This window comes from Leucoraja erinacea, chromosome 7 (assembly GCF_028641065.1).
Source record: "Leucoraja erinacea ecotype New England chromosome 7, Leri_hhj_1, whole genome shotgun sequence".
NCBI classification, from domain to species: domain Eukaryota; kingdom Metazoa; phylum Chordata; class Chondrichthyes; order Rajiformes; family Rajidae; genus Leucoraja; species Leucoraja erinaceus.
In genome coordinates, this window is record NC_073383.1 from 25,047,381 (window position 1) to 25,065,319 (window position 17,939).

Consider the following 17,939-nt stretch of genomic DNA (forward strand, 5'->3'; position numbering starts at 1 on the left):
GCTTGAGTCCACGTCTTCTCCCCCACTGCTGGCCAACTCCCGAACCAGTCACCTTTTACACACCCCATTCCAGGAAATGCTGTCACATGCTCTTACGTTTAACTCTACCTCAGTTTGTTTTTCTGTTATTGTTCTTTAATATTATTTTGAGCTACATTCTTGCACCATTCTGTTTTTGTACTTGTTTTATTTTTCCTTATTGTCTGAGATTCATGCGAACAAGGAATTTCATTATACCATACTGCGTATGACAGTAAACTAACCTGAATCTGATCTGAGACCACATCCAAGATTGCAGTACTGTTTCTTTGGCACCGCGTGAAACTATCAGCCTAGTTTGATGGGTCTGAAACTCCCGACAGCCCTTGAATCCATGGCTTTCTGAGACAAAAGCAGTATTGCTAATGACTGAGTCATTGGCCTATATATTCAAGTATATTTGTTTGCAGTAGCCCAAAGTTTAATAAGAAATGAAGCTACTCGCTTAAACATACAGTGCACACACACTTAATGAACAAAGGTGACACTTGATGGTAAACTGTTTGAATATCAAATTTCTGCTCTAAGGCATAAGCATAGGCTTTTAGAATCACTATGGCTGACTTCTGTTGGTTCTCTTCTATTTAATAGTACAAGTAGTTTAATACTCTTGAACATTGAATTTAGCAATTTCAAGTAACACATTCCCTGAGCTCCTTTACTTCTTCTGACCCACTGGTTCTTTCCTCCCCTAGCAAGTGCAATCTGCCCATCATCCCTCCATTGGGTGGTTCCACTTCTCACCCTCCTTACTTATTACGTTACAACCCTTGCAAAGACTTATCATGTTCCAGCCTCTGCCTTTACCCCAACCCACCTACCTGGCTCCATCTTCATTTCCCTCTCTTTATCTCTATATCATCCAGTTGTCTCCAAACTCCACACCTGCCCCTCTCCACGTGGCTGAATTTTCTCCCATTTCCACTTACAATCCTGATGCAGGGTCTCCCTTTGCCTTCATGGATGCTTCAACCTGCTGATTTCCTCCAACAGCTTTTGTTTGCTGCACACTCCAGCATCTGCTGTCTCTGTCTCTCCACGAAACACTTTTCTTGATTTGTAAAAGCACGCCGTCTTCAAGAGTGCTGAAATACGCTAAAGATTTCCCCATCTTGTTTCATCAACCAATAAAGCAAAATTTCCACTATATTTTTCTCCATAAAGGTGCTACAACAGGAGCAGGGCAGATGGACTCTTCTGACGAGGTGAGTTTAAATATATTAAAAAAAATAGGGGTGGCATTGGTCACTTTCCATTTATATGACCCATGTTCAAATTCAGGCTCGACAACCTCTACGTATGTTAATGTATAATATATGGTGGCAAAAATGATTTGCATTTGTAAATCACAATGTGAAAATGAAAAGCATTGTGGTAGGAACATAGTATTTTTATTTGTCTTGAAGTACTTTATATGATTTTGAGTGTACTGACAGGTTGCTTAACAAACAATATGTGCAAAGAAAGATCCCACCAGCAGCAAATGAATAAATGTTTATTTTTAAATTGTATATATGGGACGTTGATATCACTGTGAAGGCCAGCATATATTGCATGTCCTGAACCACCTTTGAGAATCACTGTAATCCTTCTTGTGAAGATATTCCCACAATGCTGTGAGTAAGGGTTAACAGACCCAGCATGAATGATGGAACAGTACGTATTCATTTCCAAGTCATTATGTTCTGAAACTTGGAGGGGATATTTGCAAGTATATAGATTGGTTGGGGGAGGATGTTTTCTTAAGCGTACTATCTAAATAATGTCATTGGATCTTGATATCTATTTGATTGGACAGGCTCATTGTTTGCCATTTCATATAAAATGCGATCTTTCTAAAAAAAATTAAGACTCGTCTGAGAATATGTGAAACAATTTATAACAGATAGAAACACAGTCTTTCAATTTGGAGATTCAATCAACTGATGGAAGTCAATCATTTTAAATTTTGTGATTAAAATATACAGGATTGGAGAAAACAACCAAAATCCCATATGTACTGAATTTTACTTGATTTCTACCAACCAACGGATCTAATTATAAATGATTGGAACTGTGAAATACAAACTCAAACACTAATTAAAGGAAAAACATTTTAATTTTATTAAGCCATAGTTTTTTTTCATTGCCTTTAAGGTTTGGAAGAAACATTATTGTTCTTTTTGATCTTAAACTTTATCTTTCACAAGATAACCTATAACCATAGCAAAACACAAAGTGCAGGAGAAATTCAGCAGATTAGACTGTGTATCTGGAGGAAATGGACAGGTAACATTTCTAGCTAGGCCCCTTCTTCTAGGTTGCCTGTCCCTTCCCTTCACAGAAGCTGCCTGAGCCGCACACACTTTGTGTTCTGCTCAAGATTCCAGCATCCACTGTTCTTTGTGTAACCAATAACTACTGTGGTTAGGAAATATGATTCAACTAAAGATCACGAGTTAACTTTTTATGAACAGACAACGCCTCATTTATTTCAGGAGGAGCAGGATGGCAGTCAAGGAGTTGGCAAACGGAAGAGGGTCAAGCTCTGTAATAGCACCAAAGGTACCTTTGAAACAACTGCTAATGCTAAAAGTGGAGATTCTGTGAAATTCTTTGCAAGGACTCACCCTTTGTTAATCATGCTTCCTACATTGAAAAATACATTGCTTGCTGGGTTATATTTTCATATAGTATAATTAACTTTCATTGCCATTCAAAAATGGCATCTTAATGTTTCAGCGTTGAAGATGTGAAAGGCGTTATAAGATTGTCAAACCATTGATATTTACACACATAATAATGTATGAAGATTACAGCAGGAGAAAGGGATATCAGAATTGAAGTTTTAACCATATGAGCCAGGATCTTAGGAAATGTCAGAGCAGAAAGCTTGAGTGGCTTACTCTTGTTCCTTACTTGTTCATTCATACGCAGCAATTTACCAGTGCTTCTCAAAACAAATATATTGCATTGCTGGTTATGGTGTATTTGCCTTTAGATTGGGGAAGCCAAAAGCACATTAACAATATAAACCGCTTGCATGTGCATCCCAACTTTTTCACGTGCTATCCTTCTCATTGGTATATCAGTGGTGGTGTGCACTGTTCCCATACATCCAAATAAAAGCTTCCAGAGCAATATGTCATCTTTCTCTTAAACATCCACCATTTAAAATATTGATCTCCACCTTTAGCAATGTTTGAAGAGGTTCTAACCATAGCTGCAGAAATCCTGGAGAAAAGCAGTAGATGCAGAAACTACTTAGTGGTTCAAGTGATATCTATGGGAAAGATCAGACTATAATTTTGGGTGCCAACCTTTCTTAGAAATCCACCCATTGTTTTATCATGTTTGATCTGTTGAGCAGATTTATCCACAAATGTGACCTATTTACAGCGGTTTATTTTCAACTTGATGAATGTCCTTCGGTCTTTTCATTTTCTCACAATTCTGTAGATCCTTTACATTATTAGGTCTGTGACCAATTATTGCTCTGCCCATTAGTTTTGGTTAAGATAAAAAACACGGGAAAATAAACCAACCTGCTTATACTTTTTTCAAATTTAATGGTATGTTTTCTTTCCCAAAGACTAAAATATTTGTGCAGATAGCGAAATTCTGTGACAGTTTTGACGACCTTTAAGTCTAGAGGGGGTCGACTAGCTGTCAAGGCATTTTTCTGTGGGGAGTTATTTCAGTATATGGCCAAAGGGTGCCCCGCCAGATGTCTCCCTGCAACGTCTTATCTTGTGGATAAGACAGTGTACAGTCTATACCTGAGAGATACAATTATGACTAATCTCTGATCTTTAAGTAGCAACTAGACCAAGTGGGACCCGTTGGGTCCCTGTCATGCGGGAGGGCTGGTCCCCCAACGCAATAGTCCACCACTCACCCATAGCCCCCAACAGCGCAGGCGCGGCTGACGGGTTCCCGTTGTGATGCCAGAGATCCCCGTTGTGACGCGAGTCACGGCAACCCTCCCCAAATGCGCCTCGCCATCCCTCTTCCTACCCCTATCCTCCATTTCCCCTCATCCCTAGCACTCCCTCCCCCTCCTCTTCACCCTCCCTCTTCTTTCCATCTCCTCCTCCCTTCTCCCACTCCCTTCCTCTCCTTTCCCCTACCCTCAGTTACTCCCTCCCTCCATAACCCCTCTCCCCCTCCCTAGCCCCCTCCTCTCTATCCCCCTGGTCCCCCACTCCTCACCTCCCCCCTATCCCAGCCCCCCACTCCCTCCCGACCTCCCCCACTGTCCTCCTCTCCCTCTATCCCCCCCCCCCCCTCTATCTCCCCCCGTTCCCCCACTCTCCTCCTCACCTCCTTTCCCCGCCATCTCCCTCCTCTCCCTCTATCCCACTGTTCCCCCCCTACTACCCCCCCCCCCCCCCCACCCACAATGAAATCATTATGGTTTTTTTTTTAAACCCCCCCCCCCCCCCCCCTATCTCACAAATGAAATTCAGGATCTCATTGTGAGGTGGACCGCTGGTGACGGGCAGGGCAAAAGTGAAAAGAGTTTTTTAAAAGTGGGATTTGTAAAGTTTAAAATGTCAATTAATTGTATAATATGGCATCAATCTGACCGAAACTTGTTTAATTTAATGGTGAGTAAGGCAGGCCAAAAATTGTAGCGCTATGGTGTACCGTTTTTGTCCAAATACAGGTACAAACCGTCACAAATACAGAAACAAACAAACAAGATGAAAGTTTTAGTAATATAAAACAAAAATAATAATAATAAAATAATAATAAAGATGATCTTAAAACCAATTTAAAATAGAATTTGACACATGAGTTTAAAGTTATTAGACACCATTCAGCTAAATTAACAAATCCATATTTTGCATTTAATTTCAGATCCATCCATCATGGATATATTGAAGCATAAATGCTTTCTAGAAGAAATATTATTTTGGACTGTCAAATATGAATTTCCACAGAAAATGGTAACCTTTCTACTAAACATGTTGCCTGATCAGGACTATAAGGTATGTAGATTCTATACCAAATAACTTGTTTTAATTGTCAAGACTCTTTTTAATATATAGAAACATTTATGACATATTTCTGAAGATGTTGTTGGTAATATAAAGTAAACTAAATTCTAATCTTGTGTATTGTATTCATTGCTCATGATGTGGTCTTTGCATGGGAAAAGTAAACGCAAATTGAGTGACTGCTTTTCAGAGCAAAATTGTTCATTCTGTGGAACAACCCTGTGCTTCCACTTACTGGTTACTTTAATCTCCATCCTTCTCACTCTGACTGAAACCAGGATGGTTAAAATTAGGTCCATTGTAAGTTTGAGAAACAACTGCTCATCTTCCAAAGATAGACATAAAGTGCTAGAATAACTCAGCAGGTCAGGCACCATCTCTGTAAAAAAAGAATGGGTGATGCTTCAGGTCAGGACCCTTCTTCAAACTGAAGAAAGGTCCCGACTCGAAACCACCCATCCTTTTTCTCCAGAGATGGTGCCTGACCGGCTGAGTTATTCCAGCAGTTTGTACCTATCTTTGGTATGAACCAGCATCTGCAGTTCTTTGTTTTCTCATCTTCCATTTGTGTACATTGCAGCCTTTGAGACTTGATACTTCAGCAATTTCAGGTAAATTGCATCTGAAATGATCACTTCTGTCATTAGGTTATTCAAAAGTAATGTTTCATGAGTTTTTCTCTTGAAAGACACTACCTGCTTTTTTGGTGCATTTCTATTATTCTCCTTTTGGTTTCAATTTTCTGCAACAGCTCTGACTTGCATATCACAGCTTATGGAAGTTGCTTTGTTTTTGCTTTCTATCTAAAATGCATGATTAATCATCAGTCACACTTTTGTAAACAGTGTATCATCAAGGCTACATGAGACTGCAAAGTGCTGGAAATGCACAGAAAATCATTCAGAATACACATACAACATTTTGGGCTTATACATCCACTCTCCATCAAAAACAGACTTGTTTTCTTGTTTTTCCAGTTGTAATAAATGATTTTCAACCTGAAATGTTAATTCTGATTTGCTGCCTGCTTTCCTGAGCATTTTCTGCTTTTGTTTCAGATATCCAGAATCTGCAACTTTCTGATATTTTTTTAAAGGCTTGAAATGTTTTCTTTCTTTGTAATATCTTTCAAAGATTCATCCACTGTTTAGTTGCATGATTGCAGCATCAATGGTTCTAAAAAAGTAGGATTCTGTTTCTATTGTCAGGCTTGACTTATTGTCAGGCTTGACTTATTATATTGTCAGGCTTGACTTATACTCGGACACCTAACTGGTTGCATCCAAGAGTTAACATTCAGATTAAAGAATAGTGGCAGAATTGTCTGCGCTATAAAATAAATCCTGCAAATTTAAAGTCAGATGTCTTGCTTCCACCCAGCTAAAGGTTAGTTGCTATATGCCATCTCCTATTAGATTTCTAAGTCAATAATTACTGCCAACTGCCATTACATTTTTATTTGTTTAAGCTGCTTTCTATTTGGCATATTTACCAGTTTAACAATCAACATTTTAACCATATGCCTAAATGTAACTGCATACATGCTTGTAATTTTGATCTCCCAATTAGAAAATTAATACTGCTATAGTAGTAACTGTTTTTGTATTAATGTAGAAACTTGCTACTTTTGTAAAATCATGGAAGGAATAGACATTTAATTCTTCCCCACAGCCTCCTTACCAAATATTGCTTTTGGGAATAGATGAACAATAGGCATTAGCAGTCATTTGTGATGATGTAGAATCAGATATCAGTTGTTTTAAAATTGCTTGTACTCCCTTGATGCCTTGCCTAGGCATCTGAACTTAGATGATATATTGTAGAAGTAAGCTTTGAATTGCTTGTCCTCATTCCCGATTCATGGACTAAAATGCAAGTAATTTGTAATTTCTGTAAATAAAATCCCGAAATTAGAATGGGGATGAGTGACTGGAAAGTAAATGCTTTCTGCTCTTCCCGAGTGGTTCAGACACTAGAAAATTCCCATCCTTTATATTAAAAAAAAGACACTTTTTGGGGATTTTAAACTTTGAGGTCTCTGCTCAGTTTGTAAAATCTTATCAAAGAATTTACCCTTTTGGTAGTTGAAAATTTATGGCATAAAATGTCGTAACATAATTGATTAGGAAGAATCTAAGATGTGCTTAAGCAGCTTTTGAATTAACTGCAGCATTGTATTTGCCTATCCTTTTAAATATAAAAATATGATCTAACTGTTTTTAAGATTAGTGGTTACTGAAATTAAATGAGTGTTTACTAAATAAGCCCATTTACCCGTTTTCCATGATGTACTTTCTGACGTGAAATGAATTTTGAAATTTCCATGGCTCGACATGAATTATGCATTATTGTTGGATTTAAATATAACTGCACAGTAAATTATAATGTGAGATCTATTAGAATCCACTCAAAACTCATTGATCTGCGCGCTAGCCAATAAGTAATAGCAAATGATTTGGGGCCTTCAACTGTATTGGGTAAGGTGGTATATATTGGATAATTTAGTAAAGACCAGTCTTTGAACTTGCGGTTGGGCTTTATCGAAGTTTGCAAATACAAATATCAATCACAATCACAATAATAATTTATTAGCCAAGTATGTTTTGCAACATACAAGGAATTTCATTTGCTAGTCAGTCATACGTAACGGAACACACAAAATACATTTTAGCATAAACATCCACCACAGTGACTCCTACATATTCCTCACTGTGAAGGAAGGCGAAAAAAAGTTCAAATCTCCTCATTTCTATGCTCTTCCACGGTCGGGGCCTCGAACCCTCCGTTGTCGGGACGATCTGGTCTCCAGAAGCCGGCGGCGTTTGAGCCCGCCGGATCGGGGCGATCAGCTCCTGCATCGGGGAGATGTTAGCTCCCCGCGTCGGTGATCGGATCCCGGGTTGGGGCTGGTCGAGCCTCTGCGTCGTTAGAGCTTCCCGACTTGTCCTCTCCCGAGACTGTGAACTCTTGATGGACTTGATGGAGCAATCCTAGGCAATGGATCAGCTCTGATGTTAAGTCCACGCCCCCGCGGTGGGGCTCAAGTCAGTCCGAGGAGGCCTCCAGCTCCAACGATGTTAGGCCGCAGAACGACTGGAGATGCGACCCGAAAAAAAATTGCATCTCCGTCAAGGTAAGAAACTGAAAAAATAAGTTCCTCCCCCCTCCCACTCCCCCACATAAAACAAACCAGAGAACATTTACACAAACTTTTAACACACACTAAAAAATTTAAAAAAGACAAAAAAACAGACAGGGGCTGCCAATCGTGTTGGCGGGGCTGCCACTCGTGTGGACTGTTTTTACGAAAGTTTCAAGATGGAAAGAATAACTAGTCCCTTAACTGTATGCAATCTGGTCTATGATGGTTCATCACTTTTCCTGGGCCCAATGACTCCCTCCATCTTGCAACCAAGTTTTTGGGAAAGTGAAGAAAGGGACAACATGGAAAGAAATATTCTGGAGAATTACTGTTTAAACCCCATAGGCGTTCAAAGTTAGCATACAAGATCATAAGATCTAGAAATATTCTTCCTGCTTCAGTTAGTCTGTTGCCATACTAATTGTAACTTTTTTTTTGCAGATAGCTTTCACTAAAACATTCGTTCAGCATTATGCCTTCATTATGAAAACTCTGATCAAGAGTCATGAGTCAGACACTATGTCCAATAGGATTGTTCATATTAGTGTGCAGTTATTTAGCAATGAAGAGTTGGCACGTCAAGTGACTGAAGAATGTCAACTGCTAGAAATAATGGTCACTGTTTTACTTTACATGATGGAAAGTTGCCTTGTCAAAAGTGAATTACAAGGTGAGCCGAATTCAATTTTATTACTGTCTAATGTTTTTGAAGATCTTATTTCTCAGACTTGAAAGTATGCAGTGCACGAGGGAAATAAAAATGCCAATGGAAAAGGCTGCCTTGCCTTCAGTTTAAATTTAATGATGGACATAGCTTAAAATATTAAATATCTAGAAAATTTAAGAACATTATGTTTTTGCAGTATTGACTTTCAGTATGACAGTTTTTTTATATCGCTTTGTTATAGAAAATATTTTTAGAAATAAGAAAATATGGCACGTGAACATTTTGTTGATTTTGTATTATACTGTTTTCACTATTTCAGACGAAGAGAACAATTTTCATGTTGTTGTAAACTGTGGTGAACCACTCCTAAAGAATAACACCTATTGGCCTTTAGTTAGTGATTTTATAAATATCCTTTCACACCAAAGTGTAGCAAAACGTTTCTTGGAAGATCAGGGCCTTCTTCAGATGTGGATGAATTTTGTTTCGTTCTTTCAGGGTGAGTTTATTTCAAAGAATTGGAAAGTCATTGTTATAAGTCTGATGATTGTCTACCTACCAACGCATTACATAGTTATTTCTAAATAATTAGTTTTGTTCGAGTACTTTTCCATTGAGTTTAACATCTGTGGGACTTTCGCTGATCCCAAGCTTCATGATCAGCTGTAAATACTCTAAACGATGCACACAGTTTTCTTTCCCCATTCTAGATCTTGCCAAATTTGAATTTGGTTTATTATATTTTCAATTTTTCAGTTAATTGAGTAGCTTGTTTTTTTTTTAAATACTGGTGCTAAGGAGGTTTTGAGTTTTAAAATGTGCTGATTATCACATTTTTGCCAAGTATTCTGCCAGGAAATAAAACTCAATAAACTAAACTAGCAAACTATTCACTGTTTTGTAGTTAAATATTTTTAATCCAGTAGTTGTGCAAAGATCCCTAGTATTGTAAAATATGCTGTAACAAATTCTATTCCCTTTGTTTCCTTGAGGTGCAAATCTCTTTGGCAGTGTTTGAAGTATTTCATGTAGTATTTTGTTATTTCTAAACTCTGCAACTTAAATGCAGGCAGACTGGTTATTGTTGCCATTACTTGGTGTTAAACATTTATCTATTCTTGGTTCTTCTCTCATTTGGGGGGAATCTTCAGTTCAACTTGGTGGGCCGCTAATTAATTGAAATTCAGAATTTTCTTCGTACAATGAGTTGACTGAATCACATGTGGGAAGAGTGAAAACTGATGTTGTCTTCACAAGGAGATAACATAATGTGTACACTTTGTACATTTATCAAATCAAAATTTGCATGAATTGTAAGAGCTGGAATATATGAATGTACAGATCTTGTTGAGTTTTATTTTGCAACATTGGAAGTTACTTTTCATTCATTCCTATGTTCATGGTTTAAGTTGACATAAAATGTCCAATTTCAAGGAATCAAATGTGCCATTTGTTACTGATATTAGCATCAAGAATAGATATAAGCAATACCCATAAAATCAAGTTTCTGCTGATGTTCCAAGTGTAAATTTTAAATTCCATAGCATACATCGATAGAATTACAGGTAATTAAAAATTCAAGGTATTGTGAATGTTTTGGTATTTTAATGAGATTGATAGTTTATGTCAAATTTGAAGTTTTATGCTGAGGCCTGGCAGAGATTAAATTTAAACTATTTCATATTTTAAATTATCAGAAAGGAATTTTTCACTCTGGTAATGAACAGACCTTTTGGAAAATCCCATGGTACAGGATTTTGCCTCCTATTGAGTGAAACCTGAAACCCTCTTTCACTGAAGCAATAATTAAGTATGCAAGATCTGAAATCTTTAATTTGTCCATGGCAGTAACATGACTAATTTGAGATCCTCCTGGTGAGAGTAAAGTTAATAAAATGTCTTGTTCATTTATGTTTATAGGGATGAATTTAAACAAACGAGAATTAAATGAGCATGTTGAATTTGAGTCACAAACGTACTATGCCGCATTTGCGGCAGAATTAGAAGCCTGTGCACAACCTATGTGGGGACTTTTAACACATTGTAAAGTTAAGGTGAGATGTTTTGTGTGTTGTAAACAGTTTTGAAATAAGATGTGCAACAGTATAACATATTAAAAAACTTGAATATATTTGGAGATACAATTCTGTGCTTTAGTAAATGAAAACAAATTTGGTGACCTGCTACGTTATACCAATGGATTTATGACTACTGGTTTGTAATGCTTTTCCTGTGTGTGACAACTTATGATTGTACATTTTATAATTGGTCTAATGGATGATGAGTTGTATGAAGTTGATCAGTAAAAACTGAAAGAAATATAAAGCAGTGAAGATGGAAAATGAACATTTCAGGGCTGGCTACTTTCTCAGATGAGAAGGTTCGAATGACACAGCGATGCAGTGGGCAAGGTGCTATTTAATAGCTCCAATATTCTTGGTTTAATCATGATCTCTCTTGTTATGTGGAGCTTGAACGTTCTCCCTGTGACTACTTGGGGTTTCCCGGCGTTCCAGTTTTTTCCCACATCTCAAAAATGTGCAGGTTGGTAGGTTATTTAGTTATTGAATGTAGGTATTGAATGGGTGGTATTAGTTTATTAATGTCAAGTGCACAGAGATACGGTGAAAACTGGATGATGGGGAATCAATTACTAATCATGTGAGAATGAATTATAAAGCAATGTGTAAAATTGGTGTGAGAATCAAACAGAATTTGATGGTCTGAATGTAAGAAAATCTGAGTAATATATGAAAGGACTGAGTAAAACGGGGAGACCAATAAATAAAAATGTTGGAAGTGAAGTGTGTGTAAAGAATTATTGCACTAAGTGGTTAGAATGCAAAATGAGATAAATTCAGCATAGATTGGGTCAGTCCAAGTTGTGGTCTCCAGATTATGAAGAGCAATTCAAGACATGAATTTAATTTTAAGTCACCAGAATGAAGACTTCCAAGAACATTTGGATCACTTCAGCTTGAAAAAGATATAGCAGAGGGAAAAAATATATAGAATGATGCAAGATGTATAATCATGAATGCTAATTAAGATGCTTTAACATAGGACATAAGGGCATACATTTGGGTTGTTTCAATACACTGAGGCTTGTTCTACAAGAGGGTTTCCAGGGCAATTTTATAGATAACATAAAGAAGTCTTTTGACACATCAAGAATAAGCAGTAATTGAAAAAAGTTTGAGGGGAAAAAATGAATGAATTTAACAAAGAAGGAAACAGTAAATAGTGTTGATATTCCAGAACAACTGTATGTTGTGAGAGTTGGAGAAATTTGGGTGCAATATGGTTACACACCAGGTAGACACACATCTGCCACAGAATGAGAATGTGTTTTAGAACAACAACTAAGAATTAGAATAAGATGGAAGTTAATGTTGGAAATATTGAATGTGCTGTCTTTCAAAGCAAATCAGAAAGAGAAAGTAACATTTAATCACTATTTTTGCTAGATTAATAGTAGTAAGCAAATATCTGTGATGTTCTGCAATTTGACCCTGATTCTTTTTTTTGAACCTTGCAGGAGATGGAAGAGTACACCAGAACTGTGGTTCGATACTGCCTGGATGCACTGCAGGATTGGTTTGATGCCATCAATTTTGTTGATGAGGTACTTATGAAATGGAGCATTATATTTGCAAAAGCCCCCTTGCAATACTAACAATAATGTTGCTTTACAGATCCTAATTCCCCAGCCAAACCTGCATACTAGCCGCTACAGTTTCAGATAATCGTGGGCACTGTATTCAATCTAGATGCAAACGCGAGCTTTGGTCAGACATCTGGAAAAAATGGCCGGTTTTTCGGAGTTTTTCGGTTTCCGGAACACCGGATAAAAGGTTGTGCACCTGTAATTGAAAAAAGTTTGAGGGAAAAAATAAATGAATTTAACAAAGAAGGAAACAGTAAATAGTGTTGATTTCCAGAATTCCTGCCAAAACGTATATGAGTTTTTCATATGGTTACTTTCCTGCCATATATGAGAATGTAATTTGTCAGATCTTTGTTTACTCAGTCAAACTATTTATACCAAAACAATTTATGTCCCTTTATAATCTCCTCGTATCGTCTTCACAGTTTACTTTCCTGCCTGTCATCAGCAAATTTCGCAACTGCACATTCAGGGTTTAAATCTGAGTTGTGTACCGTATTTCCCGGCAATGAAGACGCACCCCCATTTTGAGTTGCTAAATTTTGAAAAAAAGGCAGGCGGGACAGGATCAAGGGTTTGGTTTAGTCCAGGGAGCGGCAACCTTTTTTGCATAGGGGCCAGGACCCATGTTTGTGAGCAGATGGCGATCTGCAGTTTTTAGATCGCCTGCGTGCTCCGGGACCGGCTGCAGTTCCCAGATCCCATGCGTCCCCGGGACTGGCTGCTGTTCCCAGTTCCCTCGCGTCCCCGGGACTAGCAGTACTTCCCAGGTCGCCTGCGAGCCCTGGGACTGGCTCTAGCGCCCAGGTTGCCTGCGAGGCCCGGGACTAGCTGCAGTTCCCAGGTCGCCTGCGAGCCCCGGGACTGGCTCTAGCGCCCAGGTCGCCTGCGAGGCCCAGGACTAGCTGCAGTTCCCAGGTCGCCTGCGAGCCCTGGGACTGGCTCTAGCGCCCAGGTTGCCTGCGAGGCCCAGGACTAGCTGCAGTTCCCAGGTTGCCTGCGAGGCCCAGGACTAGCTGCAGTTCCCACGTCGCCTGCCCCAGGACTGGCTGTAGCGCACAAGTTGCCTGCGAGCCCCTTGACTGGCTGCAGTTCCCAGGTCTGGGTCTAGCTGCAGTTCCGTTGTCCGTTCCCAGCAGCCGCGCCCCTCGCAGCCACCCGGGCTACTGAGTGAGTTGCTAGCATGATCCCCGACCCCCTCCTTCTCAATGCTCCTGACCTCCCCTCAACTTTACCCCTGGCGGCACAGCCGTGCTGACCGGGGCCAGACTCCCTACACGCTGTGGAAGGAACTCCCCCCCCCCCCCCCCCCCCCCCCCCCCGGCAGTGCTGTCCTTTTACAGCCACTGTACTGAGGGATAGCCAAGTCTATCTTTCTTGGCTAAAAATCTAATCTTCAACCTCCAAGACGCAGGTATTTTTTCGGGCCTTATTTTAGGGTCAAAAATAGGTTCTTCATTGCTGGGAAATACGGTATATAAATTTAAGAAGTTGAACAACAATCCCTTTGACATATCACTGGCTGCATCCCCTCCCCCATCAAGAAAATGACCCATTCATGCTTATTATGTTTTTTTCCTACTCGCCAGCCAATTTTCTCTCTACACCAACACGTTGTCTCCTGTACTGAGCTCTCCGCCCTGCATAAATCTTTATTATCAAGCACATTATGTTGCTTCGAACTCCAATTAATTGGTCAAGCATGACTTTCTGTTCACAAAGTAATATTGCCATTGCTTGATTACCGTGAACTTTTCAAATTGCCCAGCTGTAAAGATAGCATGTAATACTTTTGTGATGATAAATGTTAAGGTAGCAAGCCTGGAGTTTTCTATTTATTTTTCTTCTTCCTCTTTGCACTAGCTGCATTCTAACATTATTAATTTTAAGTGATCATGAAGGCTAACAGTGTTGATCTTTACCTTAAGGGATATGAATTTCAAAAAAGTCAAGACAAAAGTGTTTTTTTTTTCTGTGGGATCTGTGAATGAAAATAAAAAATCTGCAGATGCCTAAAATCTGAAATAAAAATATTAAATGCTAGAAATGATTACATTTATTCATGTGTGTATATATTTATACAATGGTATATGGACACACAGATCTGTTCTGTATTCGTGCCTACTATGTTCTGGTGTGCTAAAGCAAAGCAAGAATATCAATGTCCTATCAGGGACAAATGACAATAAACTCTCTTGAACTTGAACAAGTCAGCCGCAGAAATGAAATTAATGTTTTGATTCAACAGCGTTTAATTGTCAAAAGCACCATAAACAGAACAATTAAATTCTTACTTGCAACAGCATAACAGGTCTGAAAAATATGGTGCTTATAAATTATATAATAAATGAAAAAAAGTTAAATAAATTAAAATATCCAAACAATAGTGAAAAAATAGCCCCAAGTCCTTTGTGCAACCAAGACAGTTTGTAGTTCATAGTTTAATTGGTGTTTTAGTATTCAAAAACATGATGGTTGTTGGGAAGAAGATGATGCATGAACCCGGAGGTTACAGTTTTGTGACAACCTTACCACCTTCCTGATGGTGAAAAGAGAGTGTGGCAAAGGTAGTGTGGGACTGTGTAGGAGTGTGTCTGCGAGTGTATGTGTACACGCAAGTACGTGAGTGTATGGGTGTGTTGTAGCGTACAAATAAAATGTGTGACCGTATGACATTGAGTGTGCAAGCATGTGAGTGAGTATGTAACAGTGACTGAGTATATGCAGGTGTGTGAGTATATGAATATGTCAGTGTCTGAGCGTGACTGACTGAGTGTATGAGGGTGTGTACCGATTGTGTTCTTTTGATAAGGATGGGAGGATCCAGTTACAAATGGATACACAGTTTCCGTTCTCTGAGCTTGATAACTTTTTTGGAGGGGATGATAGTGTTGAACATCGAGCTTTAGTCAATGAACTATAGCCTGACGCGTGTATTGTTTGGTCCAGTGCAGAGAGGAGAGCCAGCGAGGTCACATCCTCTATTGATCTATTGTGGCAGTAGACAAATTGTAGTGTGTCCAGGTTCTTGCTAAGCTAAGAGTTGATCTGTGCCATAACCAACCTCTCAAAGTACTTAATTACCACAGACAGACATTAGTAACATCAGTTGTTAGTCATTGAGGCATGTCACCCATAGTCTTCTTGGTTAAATACCGGTATTATTGATACATTTTACAATCAGGTGGTAAGCTCAGACGTCAGTAATGAGAGGTAGAAGATGTCCGCAAAAACTCCAGGCAGTTGGTCCATGCAGGTTTCGAAAACATGCAGGTTTCCAGACACACCATCGGGTCCAAGCACATTACGGACATGACCCTCAGGAAGGATTAGTCAAAGATAACTGGCTTTTAGTTTTTTGTAAGCTGGTTCTGATCAGGAGCTTTTGACCCATCAGGTTAATAAATCTGTTTCACTTAAAGCAAGTGCTGCTTAACATACCAAATGTTTCCAGCATTTTCTATTTTTTATGATTTTAGAGTAGTCTGCTAAGTTTAGTTACCACATCCTGGGAAATTTGCCTTAGAAGTGTGTTGCAGGCTTACCAGAAAGATTATCAGACTAAAACATTGTATTATTGCAGTAGGTTGCATAAATGTAGTTAAATTTCCTTAAGGGCCTGTCCCACTGCGGGAACCTAATTAGCGAGTTTAGAAGAGTTTAAAAAAGTGTCATGGTCTTGTATCGCCGAAGTAGAACACCTCCTACGACCTCCTTCGACTATGTAGAGAACCTCCTACGAATATGTAGAAGACCTCCATCGACTATGTAGAAGACCTCCTTCAACCACCTTCGACTATGTTGAAGACTAGCTTCGGGAAAATTGGACACCGAATAGTGGAGAGTGAAGACGACCACCTTCGATTAACTTCAACTACCTTCGATTACCTTCAATTGCCTTTGATTACCTACGAATAACATGCCGACCTACTTCAACTAAACCTACGAGTAAAAAAAATATAGATTTTTTTCCATGCCGACCAATTTTTACTCGCGGACAATTTTCTGCATGCTAAAAAATACTCCTCGACCAAACTGAGGCCTTGAGTATGCGGGAACTTCTCTCGAGCATGAAGGAGAGTTACATAGACCTCCTAGGACCACGTGTCGCCCATGCTGCGAGTTTGAATCTAGCGCAAATGCTTCTAAACTTGCAAATTAGGTCCCCGCAGTGGGACAGGCCCTTTATGCTTAAAAGTTCAAGTTGTGTCAAATTGATTTCATTAGAAAGATGTTGAGAGATGCCTAAAACAGGAAGGCAGAATACAATTATTGCAATGGAATTTTGGAATGATTCTGGGAAACCTATTGTGGACTGAGGATGTTAGAGGTCTGAAAATTTCAAGCGTACAAATAATTTTCTTTTTTGCTGCACATAAAGCCACAAAATGTGATGGAAAAAGCAATGGGATGCTTTTCCCTTGTGCATTCTTGGTTGCAAGACTTGCAAGCCAAAAAATTGTGGTTAGCAGTGAAGTACAGCTTAAATAAAATAACTTGGTCTGTGTTGTGAATGATCTTCCTCACTGGTGTTCATTGTTGAGTGGCACAATTGCCCGGGACTCTGGTGTCCAGTGTCTCTATTGGCATCAAACTAGCTTACCAGCCAGCCAAGTTAATGAATTCTCACGGAGTGCTAATAAAATAGAGAATGCTAATTATAAGGGGGAGAAAAATCTGGATTTTTCACTTGCCCTTTAAGCCTTTTTACATTAGGTTTAGAATGTACATGTATGATTTAAGATAGAAGCTGAAATTTCATAAGATTAGTGATTTTTCTGGTTTGATAACTGAAGTCTTAATGGTTTTGTTGATGCATGCACTGCACTATTGGATCTCACTAGTTATTTTGCTTCTGTAGGTATTTGAAATTGGGTAAATGCAAACTGTTCACTACTAGTTTGGAGCTAGAGAGCAGGTTAGGTGAGGTGAAGTTACGTGAATGATTTATTTTTCCATTGGGTGCACATGCACTTGTATGATTGCATTTCTCTATCTAGGCAACAACTGTATTACACACGTTAAGCTTGTTGCACTAGTTGTTGCATTAAAGAATGCAGTAATCTACCGTTGCTGGAAAAAAGGTGCTTCAAATCTTGCTCTTTGACTTCACAAAAAGGAATTTCATTCTAGTAATTCGTTAGATCCCAAATTACTCTGCTGTTTCGGTTAATGCTTTACTGTTTTTGAACGTGACGATGATTGTTTTCATTAGTAAAGGTTGGAAACAAATTTTCTTATTTGCTATCATGTATGAAACGGGTTGAACTAAAGATTGAAATTGCAAAATGAATATTGTTTTTGCTGTAATGCACTGCCCAGCTGAAATCATTCTTAGAAATCATGAGTGCAAATTTCCATCCATCTTACACTATCCATACCGTAACCTTACCAATGTTCAGGATTTTGCATGTCCTGTTACCTTTATGTAACTTTAGGTGA

At 38.9% G+C, this 17,939-nt stretch overlaps 1 protein-coding gene across 3 annotated transcripts in view; it reads left to right on the forward strand.

The window, feature by feature from the left end:
• ubr3 (ubiquitin protein ligase E3 component n-recognin 3) overlaps positions 1 to 17,939 on the forward strand; it is a 181,337-nt gene that overhangs the window by 26,670 nt on the left and 136,728 nt on the right. For all 3 annotated transcript variants that reach the window (XM_055638004.1, XM_055638005.1, XM_055638006.1), the window contains exons 5-11: positions 1,204 to 1,244; positions 2,517 to 2,583; positions 4,882 to 5,012; positions 8,605 to 8,833; positions 9,150 to 9,329; positions 10,751 to 10,884; positions 12,369 to 12,455. In XM_055638004.1, coding sequence (XP_055493979.1) covers positions 1,204 to 1,244; positions 2,517 to 2,583; positions 4,882 to 5,012; positions 8,605 to 8,833; positions 9,150 to 9,329; positions 10,751 to 10,884; positions 12,369 to 12,455 — 869 coding nt within the window. The remainder of the gene's footprint in view (positions 1 to 1,203; positions 1,245 to 2,516; positions 2,584 to 4,881; positions 5,013 to 8,604; positions 8,834 to 9,149; positions 9,330 to 10,750; positions 10,885 to 12,368; positions 12,456 to 17,939) is intronic.